A 26,714-nucleotide genomic window follows, 5' to 3' on the forward strand; every position below is an offset into this window, starting at 1 on the left:
TTAAATTCCAGCTGGCAATTCTGTAACAACTTGTGGTAGCGTGAACATAGGTCACTGTAGATAGACTGCAGCTATTACTGTAGTGTTAGCTCATGATCACTATTCTAACACGGGCTTTTAGTAGATTTCACTAGAGACCTTCATCCCATATGTCCCTAGAGGAGGCCAATATCCCTACATAGCTGAGGTCTTAAAAACATGACATTACATATGCAGGGTAAATTCCAAAATAGTGAGCTTGAGAAACTCTTGCACTATTCACTATATGTGTCTAATCCAATGAAGGATATAGGGCTTCCCTCGCTCATACCCCCTAAAAAAAACCACAAAATCATAATAATAGACATTAGCAGAGTTTATAAATAAATCACATTTTAATCATCTGGCTTTGTTTAATCTACCAAATCAAATTCACAGATTTTTCTAGTCTGGTCTGTTTTTTCTAACCAGATGGCCTAGTATATTTTCTAAAACCTTCCATCTTTTAAGGAAAACATGTTCCACCTTTTTTTTTTTGCAACCCCAGAGCCAACTTCCCTAATGCAATCACCTCAAAGAAACACTGATGGGCTGGTGGTGAACCACAGACTCAAAGTCCTTCAGAACATTAGAAAAAAAAAAAAAAAAGGAAGGAACAAAAGGTCACTAAGCAATGTCCAGTGTTCCCTGGAAAGCCTCTTCCTGAATGCTTCAGTCACTGAGCTGTCTCCTCCCTGTGGTCACTCCTGCTGGCCCCTGTAGCATTCCATTCCTTCTGCCATCTGTTTCAGGTTCTGCAGTGCTTATAAGGTGGTGTCTGGAGGGGTGTGAGCCTTATTTCTTTCTGCTCCTAACCCAACCTGTTTGTTTCATGCGGTGTAAATGGTTCTAGAGCCCACCTAGGCCAGAACCGGTTCTCAGCTGGTGTGTGGGCACCTTCCATTCACTGTACTATGTGCCAGTTCAGAGCCACAGCAATAATGATCACAGTGAAGGCTAATGATATGCATTACAAAGTCTACAAAAACAAACAAGGATTTTTATTTGCTGTACTTTCCACTCTTCCTTTAAAAACTTGCCATTTACTTATCAGTTCCTTTGGGGCAGACCCACTCACTCAAGACAAAGGATAAAGAACGAAAGATAGTCACCTAAGGTTCCAGGCTTGGAAGGGCAGAGAGGAGCTATGAACCTCGGAAGTCAAACAAGGTGCTCAGGAATTCACTGCCTAACATTTCGCTTCCCCACCCACCCCTTAGTGTTCCCCCTTTGGCAGTCATCTCTCTTTGGCTTTAAAGAGAAAAAGGGGGAACTGTGCCTTGTTTTGTGGGTATAAAGTATGACAACACAGCTCTGGCATCTCAAGCCGTAGGGGAGAACTCTAACTAAGGCAGAAGAGTTTCTTCACGAAAATCACAGTATATTATCACATACGGTCTCCATGGCCCATACAAGGACTCCTTAAGGTTCTCTCTAACATACAACGTATCTCCCACAACTCAGTAGAGACGTTTTATTCCCACTGGAATAGAAATCCTTTGCCTCATTTATTATAGTCTAAAAACCCACACTGGCTTTTTCATTCTTTCTAGCATGAACTCAGACACTATACTTCAAAAGAATGCCCAGAGGCATTTTCTTAGGTAGAGACTAAGCGGTGGGCTAAGACTTCGGCCCCACATAGCTCACATCAATTCTGCAGATGCCTCCTTTCCTCCCAGTAAAAGCATCATAGCTCAGAGCTACAAGCTCCTTGAACGGAGAAAACCCAAATCACCCAGGAAAGTTGACACAACTCCTGATGTGCAGTATCAAGTGTGAATGCTGGAAATGCTACTTAAAAGGTTGACCAGGAATGGCCTGGAGGCTGTCTTCAACTTGAGTAAATCACACAGACCTCTGAGATTTATCCTACTCTCATTCCTAGAACAACAACAACAAAGTATATTTAAGAAATCCTCACTCATTACTAGCACTGTATTCCTCACTCTCTTACAATACACTGAGGAAAAAAGGATTTCTCCTGAACCTTCTACTAAAAACTAAAATTAAGGGGACCCTATAAACAAGTCAGGCAGCCAACATGATAATGGCAATTTTGGCAAAATATGACTGGGCTGAGTAGAGAGAGATCTCTGAGACAGCTAGCATCTTTGTTAGTCAAACCCTAGTATGAATAATTTAGTGCTCTTCATCAGATGAAAGGCCTTCAATTTCATCTCTGTCTCCCCCGATTGCCATCCAGAATGCTTTGGCCACCTGTGGACAGAAGCATGCAACAAATGTTAGGCAACAGCTACATTTCAGCTTGTTTCATATGTTATGCCTTGAACTGACTGAGACCTGAAATTCTGCACTTTGCCCTCCAGTCCTCTGGCAACACATATCAAAACTCTTGAATACCATTTGATCCATGATCGCCACATCTAGAAATTTATACCAAGGATATATTTAGAGTTGTATACAAAGATGATGTGTAAGGATATGCACAGCTTCATTATTTATAGAAGCAAAAAATGCACATGACCTAAATGTCCAAAAGGGAACAGGATAAATTATGACACATTCGTATCAGAGAACACCATCAACCATCCAAGTTTCCTGCCAATAACATGTGTTGTGTTGGTAATAATATAACAAAACATCTAAGAGTTTTCTGGCCCAATAGTTAGAAAGGCAAACATTGTGAGTCTCAATGAAGGTTCCAGGTCACTCACCATAGAGGTGAAAAATCTTGGTTTGAATGCAGCAACTATACTATTACTGTATAAATATTTAAGTAGTTAGAAGTTAATATTCAATGAAAAGCTCACACTAAGACCCTTTAGAAATACACAAGTGTGATATATAATTATAATAATAGCACTGGACCTTTTATAGGTACTCACTAAATACCTGGCTGATTGTCTCACCTTTTCTGCATGCACTTTTCTTTGCTCGTGAGGAAGCGTCGCAGCCTTGTCTAGGGGGAAAATACATCTTAAGAAATTTGTCTAATAGCACAGGACATGTAACACGTTGAAAGAAACAGAAGAAGGCAAAAGCAGGAAAAGTAAAAGGAAAGAGAATGAAGATGGAAATTTTTTTTTTACCAAGTCCCACAAGTAGCTAAGTTTCTCAAGACAGCTGAGACCAGAACAAGGAATCCAATCCAGCAGTGAACAAAATGAAATGCTACTACATAAAACAGACAAGCATCAATACGGGAACATATTAGACACAATAGATCCGATTACCTTTCATTTCCTTTAACTTTGAAAAGAGTCTTTCAAAATTCTCCACATCTCCTCCTCCAGTAGTAAGACTGGCTAGTTCTTGAATATCCAGATCTAACATGGGATCTGAAATAGGGATTTGTCACATTATCCGTCACGTTATTTGCATATGTGCTACACTGAGAGAATCCTAAGGCAAATGATAACCTTGATGAAGTCACCAATGATCGAAGGGCCAGTGTATACCAGCTTTACAGTTCATGGTGCCTTGCCCTGCTTGGCTGCTAGTGGGTCCTCACAAATGAAGAGTAACTATTTTATCCTCACAACATTGACATGAGGTAAAGAGCACTATTTCCATTCTAAAGATAAGAAAACCACAGCTCAGAGTTGAAGTGACTTGCCGAGGTCACAGCTAGTAAGTGGATCCAGACACAGGGGTTACCAACTCCGAAAGCATACTCACTTGACTAAGGTACATTGATTCACCAATAAATGACTAAAGTTTATACCATATTTTACTGTACAACAAATATTTTCACATCTATTATTGACAACAACTATAAAAGGTGATTAGAACAGATAACATTATCTGAGAATAACAGAAAATGATATGAAAAAAAACCTGTATCTAAAAATGAACTCATCTAAAATTATAGCTATGCAGAGGTAGAGCTGATTTAAATTCATATTTCCTTATTACAAATCTTTTACGGTTTCTACCTTGGCACACTGCTACTTTATTAAAGTTTGTTTTTAATCAGAAATTTAACTTCTTCTCCATTCCAGGCCCACTACCTTTAGAATGTCTTCCCTGCCCATCCCAGTTTCACAGGTCTCCTTCCTTAGAATTTTCTACATTTACTGTTTCTAGAACTGTCTTAGCCCTTGCATATATTACCTTGTATTCTAACATTTCTCCACCACTACTTTAATAAATACTACCACCGTAAGAGAGAGAGTTTGCTTTGGATCTGCACCACTGAATGCTTTAACTTACATGGTTCCATTTCATCTTTGCAACAGCCCTATGAGGAAAGATTTATCACCGTTATTTTACAGAAGAGGAAACTAACACCAACAGAGGTTAATTTACTCAAGGTCAGGCCATTACTAGTGATAAAGCCATGATTTGAACCCAGCAGGGTTCCAATTACTAAGGACTCCAATGCCTATGACCTTAATCATTAAATTATAGGTCCTATCTCTATATTTTTAGACTAAGCTCCATGAAGATAGGATGACTTATAATTATTTGCATCTATCACAATGCCATATAGACAATTTGGTGTTAAAAATGTATTTTGGTTAATAAATTTGCTTTCGTTCAATGGACATGTTGTGTAGGAAGTTGGTATATAGTGCTGAAGATAAAAGTTTGTGATTTATCTGTGTATACATAATAATTGAGCTGTTAATGTAGACAGAATCACTCCATGCCTAAATATAGATTTGGAAGAGTTTAAATGGAGCAATGAAGAATGACAATAATTAAAGGCAGAGAAAAGGAGGGTATCTACCAAAGAAAGAGAAGGAATAATCAGAGAAGTAGGAAGAAAACCAGGTGACATCATGTTGGGTGAGGCACGGGAAGATAATGTTTCAAAGAGGAATTGATCTGTAACACTGAATGCCGCCACAAGGTCAAGATGAGGACTGGAAAATATCTACTCGATTTAGTGGCATGGAGGTCATTGTTGGCCTTTGCACAGAGCTGCTGTACTGGCACACCAGGGGCAAAAGACAGACAGGAGTGAGGTGAGGGGCAAATGGGAGGTGAGGAACAGAAACAAGTTTAGTAAAGAGATAAGGAGGAAGACGTGGGATTGAGGAAGTGTTTGATTTTTATTGATTTGGTTTTGCCTTAAATTTTTTTCTTAATTTAGTCTTTAAAAAAAAACTTGCAAAAATAGTATACAGAGTTCCTATATGCTCTTCACCCACTTTCCCCTAGTGTTAACATTTTATATGACCATAGTACAATTATAAAAATCAAGAAGTTAATATTGGTATAATGCCATTAACCACACCATAGACTTCATCAGTTTTTCCACTAATATCCTTTATCTGTTCCAAGATCCTACATGGAATTTAGTTGTCAAATCTCCTTAGTCTTTTCCAATTTGTGACAGTTCTTCAGTCTTTCATTGTCTTTCATGACTTTAACACAAGTATGGTCAGTTACTTGTATAATGTCCCTTAACCGGGTTTATCAGATGTTTTCTCATTATTAGATTTCAGTTAGGCATTTTTGGTGAGATTACCTTCTCACTGCATCCTATAAGGAGGGCTATTATGTCAATATGTCCTATTACCAGTGATGTTAATAATTAAATTACTTCATTATATAATTAAAGTGGCTGGTATCTGATGAGTTTCTCCAGTGTAAAGTTACTATTTTCCCCTTTGTAATAAATAAATATCTTGAGAGAGATACTTTTAGACTATGCAGATATACTTCTCCTCAAACTTTCACCACTAATTTCAACATCCATCAGTGGGCCTTGCCTGCTACAACTATTACTGTGTTTTGTGCCTAATGATGGGTTTCTACTTTCTTCATTCCTTCTATATTCATTACTTGGGATTCTTCTGTAAGGAGATACTGTCCTTTCTTTCTCATTTGTTTATTCAATTATTTATTTATATTAGTATGAACTCATGGATAGTTAGCTTATTCTACGGCTTATAACCCAATACTATATTAAACTACTTTGCTGATTAAATTTTTCCAGATTTAGCCACTGGAAGCTCTTTCAGATTGGTCCCTATGCCCTTTCAACATGTCCCCATTCTTTTTTGAGAATTTTCTTAATTTCTGGTACCATGAGATGCTCCAGGGTCATCCTGTATTTTTCTTGCCCAAGTCCAGGAATCAACCACTTCTCCAAGAAGCCCTATTTCCTTTTATTGGAGAATGGTATTTAGAAAGCAAGATCTGGCCAGGCGCAGTGGCTCACACCTATAATCCAAGCACTTTGGGAGGCCGAAGATGGTGGATCACCTGAGGTCGGGAGTTTGAGACCAGCCTGACCAACATGGAGAAACCTCATCTCTACTAAAAACAAAACAAAACAAACAAAAAAATAGCCGGGCGTGGTGGCACATGCCTGTAATCCCAGCTACTCGGGAGGCTGAGGCAGGAGAATCGCTTGAACCCAGGAAGCAGAGGTTGTGGTGAGCCGAGATCGCGCCACTGCACTCCAACCTGGGCAACAAGAGCGAAACTCTGTCTCAAACAAAAACAAAAACACAACAACACACACACAATAAAAGAAAGCAAAATCTGAGTGCTAAGTGTGTCCACCGCTACGGCAATATTGTTGCTTCTAGGCCTCTCAGTGGACAGAACTAGGAAATACATGTGTGTATACTAATACACACATACACACACATCTGTATTTATTTTCTAACTGTAAGTATATTTTTAAAACCATGAGTTCATACTGATACATTAGATTCCAATCCAGTACTAAAGGGTACATCTTGACCTTCCCTTTTCTTTATTGGTAACCTTTTTCCTCTGGCAGTAAGAAACCTAGCTCTCACTATCTATATTTTCTTATTTTCTATATGTCAGTATATGTGTGGTATATAAAATATCTATATAAAAAATTTCAGAATTGCTGAGCCATACCCTGATAAGAAACAAATTTACTAAGTAGAGTTCAGTATTTGTGTTCAGTTCTTTTTGTTTTTAGTCTTATGGTATCTAGTCCAATTACTGTTTTCTACAGTTACTTAGGTTTAGTGCTTGAAGTCCCCACCCACTTCAGTGTGATTACTAGTTTGTTTAAAGGCAGAGACTTAGGCAGGTTTAAAAGCCAATGGGAAGGATTCAATTGAGAGGATAAGGTTGAATAAACTGGAGAGAAAAAAATATATACATGATTTTTTCTTCTTCATATGTTTCTATAACCAATCACTTGAGTTTTCTACATGAATTATCTTATAATAAGAAAAAAGAGTTTTAAAAATTTATTACTGCACATAAGCCCTCTGTAGCATAAAGATAAAGTAGGAGTATCAGTAGTTCCCCAGCAAAAGAAGATTTATAGTTATTGTCAAGTAAGCTCCTTGGTTTTCTGACTTTTGGATGGCATATTGGATTCCAGTTTCAGCTCCAGGCCCTTCTTGCTAGATGTCCTTGGACAAGTTATTAAACTTCTCTGGGCTTTAGCTTCATCTCCATAAAATAACTTCTCTGCAAAACTTCATTACCAAATGAGAAAGGGGATATAAAAGAACTTTAAAAGGATGTGGAAGGGCTTATAAATACAAAGTTGTATTATTCTTGTCACCATCAAGTCCGACTACTGTTAAATATTATGAAAAAACTATATGATACAGAGCTAGCTGTTTCGCCACCTGGTTCTTTCTGCCTTGGCTACGATGATCTGAATCAAGATCCTGCTAGGAGAATTAAAGAGAAAATGGTGCTCACGTATTTGTTATGTATTTATTCTTCTTCCTTTTTCTGATAGCCACTGGCAAGGCTCACATTCATGTGTGGTACACAACCACTTTTTTTCCCTTCTCTGTGTTTAAAGTCAATTTCCCCCTCAATGCTTTCTGCCCAGATACCTATTCCAAGTTGCACAGAGCTCTCTCTCGGCAGCCAAAGGAGGAACTTACCCACAATGCTATCAACCTGGGCATCTGCTGTGTTAGATGCACCACTCCGATGATCAGAGAGGGATTCAGTCCTATCTGCTGCTGGCAAATGGGGTTGCTGTTGAGGAAAATACACATAAGCAACAATTTAATAGTAGACTATTCCAGAACTAAATCCAAAAAAGCTCACACTTTTAGTCCTTGGTTGGCTTGAGAAAACAGTAATAGGAACTGGAGGCAAAGAAAGAAGAGCAAGATCATATTAAAAAAATAAAAGGCTAAAAATTCACTAACCCAGGAGTACTTTCCCCCAAGGAAGAACTAGAAAGTGTTGATTTTGCTTTAGACTATTAAGACATGTTTTTTGTTTGTCTCATTTAAGATCCATGTTATATTCAAAATGTGAAAATGTAACACAATCATAACACAAATAGCTCAGAGGCTGTTGAAAAAGATCCCTGGAAAGACAGTGTGGCACTGTATAATTTGCTCTTGGCTCCAGCTGCTGACCAAGGTAAACTTGGAACAAATTCTTAAGGACGCAGGGTTGAAACTGGACTACAAGCTCATTGAGGACAGGGACCTTGCCTCGGATTTGCCAAGGTCTTTTATACAGGAAGTACTAAAAAAGCACCATCAAATTTACTTTCTATTTAAAGATCTGAAGGCAAATTAATGCCTCAGGGAAATCCTAGCATATTTTAGAAAGCACCCTAATAAAAATAAAACCAAAGCTGTAAACATCTTGAAAGGGCTCACTGCATTAGCAAGGGCTGTTTTAGGCTTTCCTTTTGTCTATTTTTAACATTCTCCATCACCTTTTAAATGGAAAGGAAAACAATGGTGAATGTGTAAAGATTCACAATGACAAGGAGAAATTAAAGCCAAAGAAGGAAAAAAGATCCAAGAAGAACCTTTACCTCTGGGTGACAGGGATCTGCTAACCCAATGCTATGGTTTGTTCCAGTCAATGAGTTGAGAAGGCTAAAGCCTTGGTTCCTATCTAAAAAGGAAAAACACAATCACTGAAATTAGTCATTTGCATTTTAAACTGTTCAAATGACTAGGATGATGAAACAAAGGCTATTCATTTGTTTTCAAAGTTCTAACTACATATATGTATTTTTTTGAGACAGGGTCTCACTCTGTCGCTCAGGCTAGAGTGCAGTGGCACAATCACAGCTCAATGCAACCTTGAACTCCTAGGCTCAAGTGACCCTCCTTCCTCAGACTCCTGAGTAGGTGGGAATACAGGTGCCTGCCACTGTACTTGGCTATTTTTTTTTTAATTGTTTCTTGTTTTTTGTAGAGACAGGGTCTCATTATGTTGCCCAGGCTGGTCTTGAACTGCTGGCCTCAAGCCATCTCCTGAATCAGCTTTCCAAAGTGCAAAGATTACAGGCTTGAGCGACACCCCTGGCCCTGAATACACTTTTTTAAAGTACATTTTTTAAAAAAAATCACGGAAAGTCCAGGTAGAAAATAATAGCAGGGCCATTATAGACAAACAAATGGCCAGTGGTTCTATTTGCAAAGATTAATAGCACTAATGCTTTAATAGCCACTATGAACTAATATTCCACTGTTTTAAATAATCAAAAACATTTTAAAAATCAACAAAGGCATTCATATCAGGTGAAAAGGAATATGAATGCTTTTTGAAAAAAGCTCCAGGGCTGGGTGCGGTGGCTCATACCTGTAATCCCAGCACTTTGGGAGGCTGAGGAGGGCGGATCACAAGCTCAGGAGTTCAAGACCAGTCTGGCCAACATGGTGAAGCCTCATCTCTACTAAAAATACAAAAAATTAGCCGGGCACGGTGGTGGGTGCCTGTAATCTCAGCTACTCGGGAGGCTGAGGCAGGAGAATCACTTGAACCTGGCAGGCGGAGGCTGCAGTGACCTGAGATTGCACCATTGCACTCCAGGCTAGGCAACAGTGCGAGAGACTCTGTCTCGAAAAAAAAGAAAAAGAAAAAAGCTCTAATTTAGATATGAATGAAGCAACTGCAGTTAAGGCTCCCAGTATGCTGTTTGTATTTACAGTGGAGGACAAATCTGCAGCAAAACATCTAGCACTGTTCAGAGTACAAGGGCCAGCCTTGATCCAGCAGTGTTCCCCAGAATGACCTGGAACACTTTATTAAAACTATCCTAGTATTCAAGGACTCTACCTGAGATTCACTGAGTCAGCATCGTTAGGATAGAGATCATGGAATCTCAACTTTTAGCAAGTACTCCAGGAGGGTCTTATGAACACAGCAGTTCGAAAAACACTGCCTTAGAGTAGAACATGAGACTATAATCCAAGAGTACCAGTACAGAAGTCAAAGACTTTCTCTCTCAAAAAGACAACTTTCTCCCACCTTGCCTTTCCTCTCCCTATCTCTTCCCTGACCTACTCTCATCTCTCTTTCTCTAAACCACCTATAAATTCCCTACACCCTTTCCCCTGCCAGAGAGTTGCTCATATAGAGATATCAAAAGAGAGAAACTTTGCAGTGTCCTTTCTTATCCCTTTCACTTGGGAAGATCTGCTTTTTAAACTGGGATGAAGCCTCAAATGTGGCCTGCTAGGCTGTAGCCTGCAGATTTCTGGAGCTTGACTCTCACCACGGAGGCAGTCATATGCAGCTATCAACCCAGTACCTCTGCATTAAAAGCTACCTTGGTCCGGGCAAAACTAAGAGGCTGCTGCTGCCCTACTGCTTTTCATTCTGTACAACCTCAACAGTGGCAGCATGGTCAGAGGTTCATGTGTACTCCTGGAGCCCCCCTTATCTCCTCATCCAAAGGCCTGGTGTCCATTCCAAAGACAGGGGACTAAGGTTTCAGCAGGGTAGGACATGTAGGCTCAGTGGCCCAAGAGAAGCAGATCCATGCAGTGTCCTACGATGACGGTTTCAGAGCCTAAGGATGTTTATTCAAACATCAGCATGGTTCTTTCTTTTGGCCAATGTGGTGTTGATTTTAAAGTAGCTGTACGTAGTTATGTAATACTCAGACATGGATTTTACCTGTCATGAAGATATACATGAGTGCTCTTACAATATACTTTAAGCTATTTGTACAAAAGGTAATATCTGAGTAATAAACTACTTCTGTAAGAGAGTCTTCACTTCTATTACTGGAAATAACTTGGACCTTGGGTAATTTTCCAATTCAGTTCATAAATCTCTCCATATTCTAATTCCACAGCTTATATTTTTCCTCTGTTAGGCAACCCCTAAACTTGGCAGGCCGGACTGCAACTCAAAGGATAATGCAATACAATGTCAGCTTATGCATGTTATGAAACCAAAGCAGTCTATTTGAAATGCTCATTCCTTACAGTGGCTGCTTGTAAGGAGAACTGGGATGGACAGGAGTTAGGAGTAGGAGCTAGACTCATCACTGTATACTGTAAACCTTTCACTTTTGTTACATGTTCATGTATTATTTACCTATTCAAAGAGATTTTTTTGAAAAAAATTTTTTTTTTTGAGACGGAGTCTGGTTCTGTGGCCCAGGCTGGAGTGCAGTGGCGTGATCTCGGCTCACTGCAAGCCCCACCTCCCAGGTTCACGCCATTCTCCTGACTCAGCCTCCCAAGTAGCTGGGACTACAGGCGCCTGCCATCACGCCTGGCTAATTTTTCTATTTTTAGTAGAGTCGGGGTTTCACTGTGTTAGCCAGGATGATCTCGATCTCCTGACCTTGTGATCCACCCGCCTCGGCCCCCCAAAGTGCTGGGATTACAGGCATAAGCTGCCGTGCCCGGCCGATTTTTTGAAATTTAATAATTTTATGCTGTGTATTTATCACAATTAAAAACTTTGAAAAAAAATTAACACCCAATTAGAATGGATAAAATTATGAAAAAGTCAAAATAGCAGGAAGAAAACTGGACTAGTGGTCAGAAAACTTGTCTTTCATTCCTGACTCTGTCTACCTGTGTGACCTTAGACAAATTAATCAGGTTCACAATTGACTAAGAGTTTACAATCAGGTTTCAGGCTAATTATAATAAGCTAGAAGGACTTTTACTGATATTATCAACAATGAAGAATTTAGTCAACTAACAAGAGAGTTCATTATGTTCCGCCGCTTATATTTTAAGGAACTTAGAAACATACAAATTGACACAATGAGAAAAACAATTCATTTTTGTTTATCCAAAGTAGACTGCTTGTATATTAACATTGCTCAAAAAACTTAGATGATATTTTATATACCTGTGGCTTTTTAAAAAAATTCTGTTCTGCCTGGTTCAATGTTTATTAAAATTCCATCCACATGCACTCACTGTACAATTCTTCTCATAGAAAAGAATTACATAAATCTTTTCTTGCTTGCTAGATTTTTCTCCCCAGGATTCAGGGCATGAAAATGTCATCCCTATTAAGAAGGATTTATTCCTTTAGCAGGTAGTTGTTGAAACTGGCTCTAGCATCTACGGTTTTATTGATGCCCCAAAACTCTAGACCAGGAAGGAATAAATAAATTCATCTCCTCAGCTGATTCTTATAGAACTTTGGGGATGCAGAAAGGGGAAGCTGTTAAGTGATGTAAAATAAATTATTCTGTAAGGCACAATAAGTATATTAAACTCTGGTCCTAAGAACATCTGATTCCGTTTTAGTAGTCTAGTAAGTTGGACACCAGTGGATGCATGGATAAAAATGAAAGTATCATGAAAAAATCTGGCGGTGCTGGTCATTAGCATAGATTCTTCCAGAAACTGTCAGAAACAAAACTATAGCCTCTAGAATAAAGATTTTACATGGGAAATTCTTAAGCCTGGGGATGATTTTTTTAACAATAAGAAGTTAAAAAAACTTGAAATATATGAAATTATTTGGCCACCTCTGTACAAATCTAAGGGCACACTTGTTATTTTAGAAGCATAAAATGCATTTCTCATAGCAATTTTGACTTACATGAAACATTTAGAGAATCCAAAACCTAGGCAAAGGGGAAAATTTCAGTTTGGGGGAAGGGGAAAAGTCGCTTTTTAAAAAGTATTTTTTTCCTTTTAATTTTTCTGATCTTTTCCCTTCTCCATTACTTATCAAGGTAATATGACGAGCATATGAATTTGGAAATAAGGCATGGATGTGAATCCTACTTCTACTATTTACTGTGTGGTTTTACACAAGCTATACCTTCTCTGAACCCCAGTTTCTACATTTACACAGCGGGTATAACAATATTTACCTTGCAAAGTTTTCCCAAGGGTTAGTAATAGATAACATTTATCAAGTGCTAAATATGTGCAAGGTAATATTTTAGGTACTTATAACGCTTCTTTAATCCTCATAACAATCAAACCATGCCTTCTACAAACAATAGAAATAAATATATGTCTTCTTTATTGTATTATCCTCTTTTACAGAAGATTTATTTTATTATTCTCTTTTACAGAACAAACTATAACTCAGAGAGATTAGGTAACTTATCCAAAGTCACACAGCTGGAACCAGAACTTGAAATCTAGGACTCTCTGATTCTAAAGTCTATACTCTTTCCATGAGGGCCAGAGGTCTTGATAACATGTAAAGAGTTGAGACATGGACAATGTTTTGATGCACAACTACTGGCTTACTGGATATGATACAAACTTGGGTGAAGTGCAAAAAGATGATGTTTCATTCATATATAGTTCTCTTTTGTCAGTAATCCTTCATTAAGTCCCTGGTTTAGACTGTGATTTTCACTGAAGTAAGGTGAATAACTCAGGACTGAATAATTAATCATGTGCCACTTACTAACGGTTCACAGCCCAGCCCTATAACTCCTTGAGGCATTTGCACATAAAACAAATGGTAGTCTCTTCACTGTCCCTCAAGCACATGTAGACCAGGGGTTTTGAATCTCTGTATTACTGACATTTCCAGCTGGAGAATTCTTTGCTGTGTGGGTAGGTGGGAAAGAGGGGTGTCCTGTGCATCCCCTGCCTCTACCCACTAGATGCCTATAAGACTGCTAAATGTCCCCTGAGGGGCAAAATCACTTCCAATTGAGAACTACTGACACAGGTCTAATTAGAACAGGAAGATTCTGGCTAAAATCCTCAGGTTTTTAAGTCCTTACTTTTAAGTAAGGAATATAACAAAGATTTTCAATGAAAAAAGGGGAAAAAAAAACATTAAAAAGACTCAATCATTCTCTCTTGTCAGCACGGAAAATATCCTCCCCCTACTCTGAGAAACTTCTCTAGATGACTTCAGCCACTAATTACTTCTCCCTCTGTGCCATTTGTCCTTGTTGTCCTTACTATTCAACTGGCCCTTCAGAGAACATGCTAGTATTAATACTCATCTTGAGTCAAAATGCCATTTCGAGTCAAAATGCCATCCTCAACTAAACTATAAACTCCTTGCAGACATGGACAATCGCTAATGGTTCTACACCGCACAGACTCCAGCATAGTGCTGAGTATACAGGAGAGAGGTTGAAATATCCACTGAATGCCTAATAGAACTGTCAGGCAGGGGCTGCAAGCACTAGCTATGTAAGTTAGTTTTTATTCTAAATGTTTATATACGACTCAAATATTAAGAATTTCCATGACCACACCCCCCAACATGCCTAACAGACGACCTCCTAGATATTTTGTGTTCATATTTCAGCTTTTATTTCCTTAATGTAGCAATTATTTGGCATCATCTTAAATTTTTTCCATATTTAAAGTTGTCTTTATATCCCCTTCCCTGCATAAAATGTTTTTCCTTTATTATAAACACGTTCTTTTCCATCCGAGTCATAAGCATGACCAAACTTACTAAGATATTTCAATTTGCATAGATAAGTTGTACCTATTTTTGAACGATATTCTTCAAACCACACTGTTTGAATAAAAAATTGTTTTAAGAAGGAAATGATTTCACTAGCATCAGAGAGATAAACTTACACTTTGATATCACAATCCACTTCTTGGCAAATTGAAGTAAAATGTTTTTTGAAATCATAAAATAATTAGAAGAATCAATTTATTCTTTTTCACTAAACTACTGCTTGAAAAGGGCAAACTTTGAAATCCATTATTAAAAATAGTACTTATTAAAGAAACAGGCCTAAGCACTGTACCTGGTTCTACCACCTGGCTTTAGATTCAGGAAAGTGAATCCGCTCTCCTATGATACCTGGGACACCTGCTCACATGTCAAGAACATATAATGAACATGACCAGAAAGTAATAATACTATTTTTTTCTCTTTTTCCGGATTATAAATAATATATTCATTGTAGAAAATTTGGAAAAAAGAGAAAAGTACGAAGAAGAAAATTAGGCTGGGCGCAGTGGCTTATACCTGTAATCCAGTACTTTGGGAGGCCGAGGCGGGAGGATCATGAGGCCAAGAGCTCGAGACCAGCCTGGCCAACGTGGTAAAACTCTGTCCCTACTAAAAATACAAAAATTAGCTGGGCATGGTGGCGTATGCCTGTAGTCCCAGCTACTGGGGAGGCTGAGGCAGGAGAATTGTTTGAATCCAGGAGGTGGAGGTTGCAGTGAGCTGAGATCATGCCACTGCACTCCAGCCTGTGCGACAGAGCAAGACTCCGTCTTGGAAAAAAAAAAAAAAGAATAAAATTAAATCACCAAAGATACCAATTAATACTCTGGTATTATGTCTTCCTAGTTGTTTTTTTTCCCTATGCACACATACACACAAATCTTAATAAACTGAACTAAACATCAGAGTGAGTACTATTCTCTCCAGAGTTGTAAAGGAAAGCTTGATTCTAATTCCAATAATAGTTCCATTGCAAAGTCCTATCTCCAGAACTTGAAGCACACTCTTGAAAATCCTAAAAGGAATGTTCAGAATCAAGTCAAAAATCATTCAGAACCAGTACAAGACTTTACCATGAAAAAAAAATAAATTAAGATGACTTAAGTGGTTCATACCCAGGTCTAAAAATAATTCCAACGAAAGTACTAAAAATGTTTTTGCAAGATGGCAGCAGAAGAGCAGTGCCTCCAGGGTAACTAATTTGAAGAGATTTCCCATGATTCATTTGCTTACAGTTAATTTTAAGGGTACACTTTTAAAACAAAGTCTCATCATTTTACTCATACACTTATTCTTTCTTATTTTTTATCTTCCCCTTTTTCTCTTACAAGACAATCTCCTCCATCAAATTATGCCTTCTATACACATACCCCCCCACATACACAGATAGAAATCAACACATACTTATTTAATTTTTGACCACAACATTCACACTTAGACAACAGTCAGAGAGTATCCATTTTTTTGGCTCCACAATATTAGGTGCTGGGTTAAAAAGAGAAGCAACTAAGTCTGAATCAAGGAACTCAATTTCATAGAAAGGAAAATTAATATAATTCTACATTATCCTAGAGTTCTACCATCCTAGAGGTTAGGAAACGGGTCCAGAGACATGAAGCCATTTTCCAAGAGTAATGTCTTTCATGGGTAAAGACAGACCTGACTAGAACTGTCTTCATTAACCATTCTCCTCTAACTGATTTTATATTGTTTCATTTTCTGTAACATCAGAGTCAAATTTGTATTTAATCATCATTTACTTTAGAAAAACAATTTTATTTAAGGCATTAGCCATCTGCTTTCTCAGGAGAACAGCTCAGGTATCACAGATAGACCGTGTGTTTAGGTACACATTTCTTTTTTATTTTTTTGAGATGGCATCTCACTCTGTCACCAGGTTGGAGTGCAGTGGCACAATCTCGGCTCACTGCAACCTCCACCTCCCGGGTTCAAGTGATTCTCCTGCCTCAGCCTCCTGAGTAGCTGGGACTACAGGTGTACACCACCACACCCAGCTGATTTTTGTATTTTTAGTAGAGATGGGGTTTCACCATGTTGGCCAGGCTGGTCTCAAACTCCTGACCTCATGATCCACCTGCCTTGCCTCCCAAAGTGCTGGGATTACAAACGTGAGCCACCACGCCCAGCAGGTACACATTTCTTAACCACTGCTCTGTACAGCAGCTGCAAATGAGTCCTTGAATTGGAATCTGGGATTTCTGCCATGGAATCTTGTTACAGGTAAATTCAGGGGGATACACGTTAATAAATGATCAATTCTTTCCATTTATAGTGGGAAAACAGAAAACTACGACAGAAAGAATTGTTGTTTCTACTATTAAAATTCCACTAATCCTCCTCCACCTGCATTACTGGCGATTAGACTATAATAGATAGATTGAAAGTAAACTTTCAGGGCTTTTGAAATCCAGTCTCTACAATTACTGCTTACCAATGGGGGATCAAAGTCACAACTCTGTAACATTTGTTTAATCTAATCCCTCTTTCACTGATTAGAAACAGTAAAAGATCACAGCATTTCTCTTCCTTGCTCTCTCCTCCATGGTGGTAATTGTTAAAAGACGCACTGAATACTCAAGAGTTACCAGCGCGGACTAAACTCCACACAGCGCTTGTTAGTGCTCAGGTGATAAAGCTGGGGCAGGGTCTTAGTGGTAACATTAAACTGACACTTTAAACAAGGTCACTGTACATAATACTACCCTCTCATGTGAAACAGTGACAACCTAGTCTAAAACAAACAAACAAAAAACAACTCATCAGGCATCTACTTACCATCTTCTTTTCCTTGCCCTTAAAACCAACTCTTACTTACCAAGTGCCGCTCAATTTAAGACACAGTACTGAGTATGATGCCTAGATCATCTAGCTTTGCAATAATTAGGTTATTTGATGTACCAGACAAATTGAAAGAGAAGACATCTCACTGGAGACCATAGAGGGGGTGTGGCAGGAGCAATCAACTTTTAAAAACTTGTCACATTTGGCAAAAAGCACTGACCCACAGTTTCTTCCTTCATGATGACAATAAAGGGACATTATCAAATTATAAATGACAGGTCCAAATGGTTGATTTCTACAGCCACAAACCAGACCCTGATATGACTGTGGGTAACTCGACTAAGCAGCTGAGATTCTATCTACATCCCTTTCCTTCAGCTACAGCCAAACTTTGAGGTTAAGGAATTTTAAGAAAAGACGGTATAGACAATGAAAATTTCTATGACTGTAGATATCTAAAAAGTGCCACGCCCATGTAAAGGCAGTCCTAACCACTTCATTTCCTGGCCCAGGAGAAGTTGTACCTTTAACGCATAGCGGAAACTCTGACTTCCCTAAAAGTTTGACCTTCACAATGAATCCAATGGTATCTGGGAATTTCCTCTAGGGTAGAGCTTAGCACATGCAACCAGATCCTTCAGCTCAGTGTTTCTCAACTGTTTTCAGTACGGCTGGCCTCACCAGGAGCCTTTTAAGACATTTTCCCCCTAATTTTGACATACCTTCCCACTGAAATATTAATACCACAGATATACTGTATATGTGTTTATGTGTTGCACATTTATTTGTGCCTTATAGATAAAAAGAGTAAAGATTTTTTGCTCCTCAAGAATTAATGTTCACCCCTTTGGAGCAATAATGCCCCTGTTTCTTATGCATGCTTTGTACCATTCACAACAGCAAAGATGGGGAATCAACCCAGGTACCTATCAACCTGCGGATTAGACAAAGAAAATGTGGTACATGTACAACATGGAATACTACATAGCCATAAAAAAGAACAAAATCATATCCTTTACAGCAGCATGGGTGCAGCTGGAGGCCATTATCCTAAGTGAATTAAGGCAGGAACAGAAAACCAAACACTCTATGTTCTCACAAGTGGGAGCTAAATACTAAGTGCACATGGACAAAAAGATGGGAACAGTAAACACTGAGACTTCAAAGTGGGAGGGAGTGAGGCAAGGACTGAAACACTACCTATTGGGCAATGGAATAATTAGAATTCCTGTACATGTACCCCTGATTCTAAAATAAAAAGTAAAAAAATTTTAAAATGCGTGCTTTGGCTTAATGAAACAAGACACTGGTGGAGCCAAGAATATAAAACCAAGTTCTGAGTTAATATAGAAGCTATGTCTATCCACATGAAGAAATGCTCATCATCACTGGCCATCAGAGAAATGCAAATCAAAACCACAATGAGATACCATCTCACATCAGTTAGAATGGCGATCATTAAGAAGTCAGGAAACAACAGGTGCTGGAGAGGATGTGGAGAAATAGGAACACTTTTACACTGTTGGTGGGACTGTAAACTAGTTCAACCATTGTGGAAGACAGTGTGGCAATTCCTCAAGGATCTAGAACTAGAAATACCATTTGACCCAGCCATCCCATTACTGGGGATATACCCAAAGGATTATAAATCATGCTGCTATAAAGACACATGCACATGTATGTTTATTTTGGCACTATTCACAATAGCAAAGACTTGGAACCAACTAAATGCCCATCAATGATAGAATAGATTAAGAAAATGTGGCACATATACACTGTGGAATACTATGCAGCCATAAAAAAGGATGTGTTCATGTCCTTTATAGGGACATGGATGAAGCTGGAAACCATCATTCTCAGCAAACTATCGCAAGGACAGAAAACCAAACACCGCATGTTCTCACTCATAGGTGGGAATTGAACAACGAGAACACTTGGACACAGGAAGGGGAATATCACACACTGGGGCCTGTCGTGGGCTGGGAGGAGGGGGGAGGGATAGCATTAGGAGATATACCTAATGTAAATGACGAGTTAATGAGTGCAGCACACCAACATGGCACATGTATACATATGTAACAAAACTGCATGTTGTGCACATGTACCCCAGAACTTCAAATATCATGATAGAAAGAGAGAGAGAGGGAGGGAGGGAGGGAGGGAGGGAGGGAGGGAGGGAGGAAGGAAGGAAGGGAAGTTATGTCTATCAGGAAAATTTACAAATCTCTTTCTAGAATAATAATTTGCCTGTAACTATAGTACTGTAATTTAACCTGTTTGCCCTTAAATCTGATATTAAGTAACAAAAAGACATTAACAGCACTTACTATGTACAAATAAGAATTATAATTCAAACCAAAGAGAATAATAACCTGTTGTGACTCCAAGTAAAATAATTAAAAATAAATATAAACTATCTTTCATTTATAAGGAATGCATGAGTATTAAATTAACTATCCTTAGCTGTACTTTGGATTAAGTGCAAAGACCGTGGGATAAAGCATCTCCATTATTCCAGATGGCCTAAATTATTTAAAAGGATCTATTTAAAAGAAATAAGCCAAAAAGCCCAAAATCTCAGCTATCATCATCATTTCCACACAGTCTCATTAAAATCTTACTCATGTCAGAGAGCACCTAGGCTAAGGGGAGTTTGTAGCCAATGAACTCATCTGGCTTGGCCAGTGATTTCCCACGCAACTTAAGGTAAATTATTTAACTACTCTGTGCTCATTTCTCCAACTGCCCAGTAATATAAACCAACACACTGTCACGGAAAAACATGTAACACTCTTAATCAGGAGACCTGTCATGTGGTCTCACGTTGGCTACAAATTCACTGTGTAAATATGAGCATGTTATCCCTCCTCTTTGGGTCCTGTTTTTCCCCACCTGTAAAAGGAAGAAGCCATAGCAGATGCATGCATGGAGATTGTATGTTCTAAATGTTTTCATCAGGCTAATTCACATGCACTATCATGCCAAACAAAACAATGCTCCTTATTAAGTTTCCTAAAACACAAGAACACGTAATCTGGGTGAACCTAACTAGTAGAGGACCTAGTAAAAATACTGCATAGATAAACACTGGGAAGAAAAACATGATTGCTTTTCAAAATAACAGACTCAAAAGTTTAGGCCAAGTACTTTTCAATTTGAATTAGGTACAATTGTTATTAATGAGAATTCACTGTAGGCTTATTGAATCATATCTACTTTTTGCCTAGATCATCTCTTAATATGAAGTACTCCATAGATTACTGCCTGCTATGTTCAGTAAGGCCTTCATTTTAAGATTTAGGGAATGTCTCTGAGTTATAGCAATCTGGAATTTGGGAAATCAGGTCCATATCTGCCTTATACATACCCTGTAATACAGATTCCAATTAAATCTCTTCTCAGCTCTGGTTTGTCCACACTTATTTATTATATTAGACAATTTCCATTGTTCCCATCCCCTTGGTCATTTCAGTCTCCCTGAGCTAAATCTTTCCCAATTCTATTGGAACTTTCTTCACCTCCTAGGGAGACTAGGAAAAAGAGTCATCAAAATGAAAGGTAGTAACAAGGTAGAAGCAAGGGGAAATACACCGACAGATAAAATTTTCACCACTGCTCTCAGCATTATGACACAAAGTAAAATATATATCCTTTCCTTGTTTAAGTGCTTAAGCTACCAGCATAAAAATATATTCTATCTGCTAAGAATGAACAAAACAGTTCTTGGAGTTCTCTATGCAATTAATTGCTTCTAGACTGCTTCATGAGGTGCTGTTATTTAAAGCGTTCAGCCAAAAAGGGTGTATGATCCTGAAGGATACTATAGAAGCCATTCCTGTATTGGATGAACAGACTAGCTCAAAAGTTCCTAAGAGTTTCTACCCAATGCAGTTGAGGGCACATCTATCAACCACTTAATAATAGCGCTTAATAGTTAAGTGATTCTCAATGGGAGCCAGACAATCAACATCTTCAGAGGGCTTGTAAAGCATGTGGTATGTATTTCCATACCCCTACTGGGTCTCAGTTGAGAATCACTGGATTAAATCATTGCTAAAATCTCTGAATATAGGAGCCTACTAATATTCTCACACAAACTATTTGAAGGCAAATGTCTTAATTTTTAGCAAGTTCAATATATAGACAAACATTCAACCAATCTGAGTCTCAGTTTATTGAATTCCTCCATTTCATGGATGTTGTCCTCTACACTACTGCAGCCATGTACTCCCCCAAGGTCATACCCAGACCTTATTATTACCAATAACTACAACCCCTTCATAATTTCAACTTCATGCATCACCTGCTTTTCCAAGTCCCTCTGTCTCCCTATAGTACCTTAACCCAATTATCCTTCAACTGCACCAGGACTCAAAACTACCATCTTTTTACTGACCCACTCCAATTGATTTCCACTCTCCCCTTTTTAGCTTAAATTCATTATAATTAATCTCTTGTATATACTACTGAATCCCTTGCCTCTCTCTTGCTGTGATAACATTTGCTTAGCAAAAGCAGAACTGATTACTACATGCACATGCACACACACACACACACACACACACACACACACACACACACACACACCCATGCTGCCTGACTTGACTTTAGTTTTATGACACCAAATTTCAAGTTGGGTCCCTTAATGCTGCCTGGCAAATCATACGTCACATCCCTATAGGTTCATTTACTCTCTCTCTCCCAAATGACTACTTCACATTTTCTCCTCTCTCCTCAAATCCTAATGCTACTTCCTCCCTTCTGACTTCTCAAGTGATATCCTGGCCTCCTACTTCACTGAGAAAACTGAAGCAATCAGAAGAAACTTCCACAGATTCTCATGCCCCATCTCCCCACTGAGCCCCATTTGCATCCACACACCCCCTTTCCCATGCCTTTCTAGGTTTGCTTTCCTCCTCCTGTGCAAAGCCAGTCCCTCCACTTGTACACTGGAGCCCATCCCTTCTACCTACTCAAGGACATCACTCCGGCAAATCTCCCTTCTCTTTCCTACTTCATCCATTTTTCACCCTCTATTGGATCTTTTCCATCAGCTTATGAACGTGCTGCTCTTGTTCTCATCTCAATAAAAATCTCAACCACATCTTTCTCTCCAGCTCTCACCTATTTCTTTGCTCCCCTTTCCTGCAAAATTTTCAAGAGTTTTTATAGTCGCTATCTTCAATTTTTCTCTTTCAACCTATTTCACCGAAACTGCTCTTCAAGGTCACTAATGCTAAATCCAAGGGTCAGCTCTCTATTCTTATCCTACTTGGCCTAATAGCAGCATTTGGCATAGGTGACCCCTCCTTCCACCTTGAAACACTCTTCACTTTTGCTTCCAGAATAAGAATCACTCTCCTGGTTTTCCTACCTCATTGACCTTTCTTCCTCAGTCTCCTTTACTGGTGCCTTCTCTTCTCCCTGTCTCTTGATGTTGCAATGTCCCTGGGCTGAGTCCTTGGTCTTCTTTAAGTACTGCATTCACTCCCTTGGTGATCTCATCAAGGCTCAAGGTTTTAAATGCCTTTCTCCCCAAACTCCACACATCTTGCAAACTGGCTACTTGATATCTCCACTTGGAGGTCTAGCAACCACTTGGAGGTCTCAGTAGCCATGTCAAACTCAACATGTCCAAAACTGAACTACTGATATGTGACCCTGTTTGCTTCATCTTATAGCTGCCTCATTTCAGTTGACGGCAACTAATCTTTTAAGCGTTCAGGCCCAAATCCTGTTGTCTTCCTTGATTGCTCTCTTTCTCTCGTATCTCATATCTAAACCAGCAGGAAACCATGCTGGCTCTATCTCACAATATATCTGGAATTCAGCCTTTTCTTACCGCTTTCATTGTCCCAGCCCCAATCTTAGTCATCATTCTATCTCATTTGGAATATTACAATAGGCCCCTAAGAGATCTTGGTTGCTCTTCACCCTCATCATCTATGCTCCACAGAGCAGCCAGAGTGATCTTTTTAGACCTTGTCAGATCATGTCACTTTCCCACTCAATACCCTGCAATAGTCCCCTAGTTTACTCTGAGTAAATGTCAAAGTTATTATGATGGCCTTCAAAGCCCCAAATAATCTAGTCCTTTGTTACCTCTCTGACCTCTCCTGCTCAGCCAGCAAGCATCCTAATATATCCTTCAAACGCACCAGGCGTGCTCTCACCTTAGGGCCTTTGCTATAGCTGTTCCCTGTCCCTGGTATGTTTTTCTCCCAGATATCCATATGGTGAAACACCTCATCTCCTTGCTCAAATCTCAAGACGACCCACCTCGAACCACCTTATTTAACATTGCAATCTACACAGCAATCTCCATGTCCCTAACTCTGCTTTATTATTTTCCCATATCACTTATCATCTCCTAATATACTATATAACATACTAATTGCTTGTATTGTTTATTGACTATAGCCTCCCACCAGAATAAAAGCTCCTAAGGACAGACATTTTTGTTTAATTTGTTCACTGATACATCCCAAACAGACCAATACTTTGCACAGAGCAAGTACTCAAGAAATATTTTTTGTATGAATGAATCAACACTTGAAACTGGAGCCTAAATATGGACTAGAGAGATCTGAGGCCAGCAGAAGAAAACTCAAATGGCCCAGATACACTCAGCACCTAAATTATGCTCCCAGACAATTTTATAATTAGCTACTTATAAAAGCTATATTATTTCCTTCAGATCTCAAGAAGGACTGTCACAGCACTGCTGACCTCTGCATGATACTAAACCATACTAGAAACAAGTACAGAGGAAGTACGAGAAGGAATGTCCACTATTTTCATCTTTCCCTATAGGTGACTCCATATTAAACATAGTCCTGTCTTCTTTCTCTGACTTGAAAAGTTACTTTTCTTTTTCTTTTCTTTTTTTTTGAGCAGAGTCTCACTCTGTCGCCCAGGCTGGAGTGCAGTGGTGCAATCTCAGCTCACTGCAGCCTCTGCTTTCCGAGTTGAAGTGATTATTGTGCTTCAGCCTCCCAAGTAGCTGGGATTACAGGCGTGCACCATCACGCCTAGCTAACTTTTTTATTTTTTGTAGAGATGAGGTTTCAGCACGTTGGCCAGACTGGTCTTGAACCCCTGGCCTCAACTGATCTGCCTACCTTGGCCTCCCAAAGTGCTGGGATTACAGGCGTGAGCCACCGCGCCTGGCCAAAAGTCACTTTTCAATACTACATAATTTAGGAATTAGAGAAAGCAGGTCAGGCAAGGGGCTAATGTGGCTTTCAAAATGCTGAATTTATTCCCATGGATTAAGCACAGACTCTTACAAGTTAGAACTAGAAGACTATCATTTATGTCAGTGGTTCTCAACCATGGCTGTATATTTGAATCCTGGAGGCACCTAAGACACTGTAGCTGCCCCTCCCTTGGGTGAGGCTCAGGTAGCATAGGTTTTAAAAGTTTCCTAGGTCACTAAAGTTCCCAGGTGATTCCAATGTGCAAACAAGTTTGAGAACTGATGAGCTATATGACCTTGGGGAAATTACTTGGCTTCACTGAGCCTAACTCATGTGGCTTTTGTGAGGATTAAATGAGATTTTGCACATATACCATCAGGTGCTATTAGTATCACTGCCACTTCTCCCTTTTCCATCATCACTACCACCACCTTTTCTACTATTACCACTATTATCATCATTGGTGATATCATTTCCTTCCTCCTTTTCTTTCTTTTTATTGAGATTTAATTTACATATCATAAAATCCAGCCTTTTAAAAATGTATGATTCAGTAGTTTTTAGTATACTCACAAAGTTGTGCAACCATCACCACCATTTAATTCCAGAACATTTTCATCACCCCAGAAAGAAATGCCATACCCATGAGCAACCTCTCCTCCCAGCCCCTGGGAACCACTAATCTACTTTCTATCTTTATGCATTTAACTATTCTGGATATTTCATATGAATGAAATCCTATAGTATGTAGCCTTTCATGTCAGGCTTTTTTCACTTAGCATAACATTTTTGAAGATCATCCACGTTGTAGCATGCTTCATTTTTATGATTGAATAATAGTCCATTGTATGGATACACCACATTTTGTTTTCAGCAGTTTTTCTCACTTTTTGGCAATTATGAATAATACTGCTATGAACACTTATACCCACTATTTTGTGTGCCCATGTTTCCAGTTCTCTTGCGTATACAGCCAGGAGTGGAACTATTGGGTCATATGGTAAATCTATGTTTAACTTTTTTATTTTTTTTGAGACGGAGTCTCGCTCTGTCGCCCAGGCTGGCGTGCAGTGGCACAATCTCGGCTCACTGCAAGCTCCGCCTCCTGGGTTCATGCCATTCTCCTGCCTCAGCCTCCCGAGCAGCTGGGACTACAGGCGCCCGCCACCACGCCTGGCTAATTTTTTGTATTTTTTAGTAGAGACGAGGTTTCACCGTGTTAGCCAGGATGGTCTCGATCTCCTGACTTTGTGATCCACCCGCCTTGGCCTCCCAGAGTGCTAGGATTACAGGCGTGAGCCACTGCGCCTGACCTATGTTTAACTTTTTGAGCAACTACTAAACTCTCTAAAGTGGCTGCAGCACCATTTTATATTCCCACCATCAGTGTACAAGGATTCTAATTTCTCTACATCCTCACCAACATTTGTTATTATCTTTCTGACCCTAGCCATCCTAGTGTGAAGTGGTATTTCATTGTTGTGATGTGCATTTTCCTGGTGACTAAGGATGTTAATCATCTTTTCTTTCTTTTCTTTTTCAATACGGGATTGGGATCTCTGTTGCCCAGGCTGGAGTACAGTGGCACAATCTTAGATCACCACAGCACTGAACTCTAGGCTCAAGTGATCCTTCCTGCCTCAGCCTCTCCAGTAGCTGGGACTACAGGTGCATGCTACCATGGCTGGCTGATTTTTAAATTTTTTTTGTAGAGACAAAGTTCTCACTATGTTGCCCAGGTTGGTTTTGAATGCCTGACCTCAAACAATCCTCCTGCCTTGACCTCCCAAAGTGCTGGGATTTCGGGTGTGAGCCACCATGCCCAGCTAACGTTAAGCATCTTTTCATGTTCTTACTGGCCATTTGTGTATCTTCTTGCCTATCCAAATTCTTAACCATTTTTATACTGGATTAGTTGTCTTTTTATTACTAAGTTGTAAGAGTTCTTTATATATTCTAGATACATTCTGCTGATCCTTATAAGATACATGTTTTACAAATATTGTCCCTCATTTTGAGGGTTATCTTTTATCCTTCACTTTCCTGACAGTGTCCTTTGAAGTATGAACATTTTTAATTTTGATGAAGTCCAATTTATCTATTTTTTCCTTTGGTTGCTTGTGTATTACT

General features: G+C 39.1%; 1 protein-coding gene across 2 annotated transcripts in view; it reads right to left on the reverse strand.

The window, feature by feature from the left end:
* Nucleotides 1-355: 355 nt before the first annotated feature.
* Nucleotides 356-26,714, reverse strand: part of AAGAB (alpha and gamma adaptin binding protein) — a 59,769-nt gene continuing 33,410 nt past the window's right edge. For both annotated transcript variants that reach the window (XM_023220777.2, XM_023220778.2), the window contains exons 6-10: nt 8,729-8,811; nt 7,830-7,926; nt 3,216-3,320; nt 2,892-2,941; nt 356-2,238 (exon numbers count right to left, since the gene is read on the reverse strand). In XM_023220777.2, coding sequence (XP_023076545.1) covers nt 2,161-2,238; nt 2,892-2,941; nt 3,216-3,320; nt 7,830-7,926; nt 8,729-8,811 — 413 coding nt within the window. In that variant the 3' untranslated portion in view covers nt 356-2,160. The remainder of the gene's footprint in view (nt 2,239-2,891; nt 2,942-3,215; nt 3,321-7,829; nt 7,927-8,728; nt 8,812-26,714) is intronic.

The sequence above is a fragment of the Piliocolobus tephrosceles genome, chromosome 6 (genome assembly GCF_002776525.5).
Source record: "Piliocolobus tephrosceles isolate RC106 chromosome 6, ASM277652v3, whole genome shotgun sequence".
In the NCBI taxonomy this organism is placed as follows: Eukaryota; Metazoa; Chordata; class Mammalia; order Primates; family Cercopithecidae; genus Piliocolobus; species Piliocolobus tephrosceles.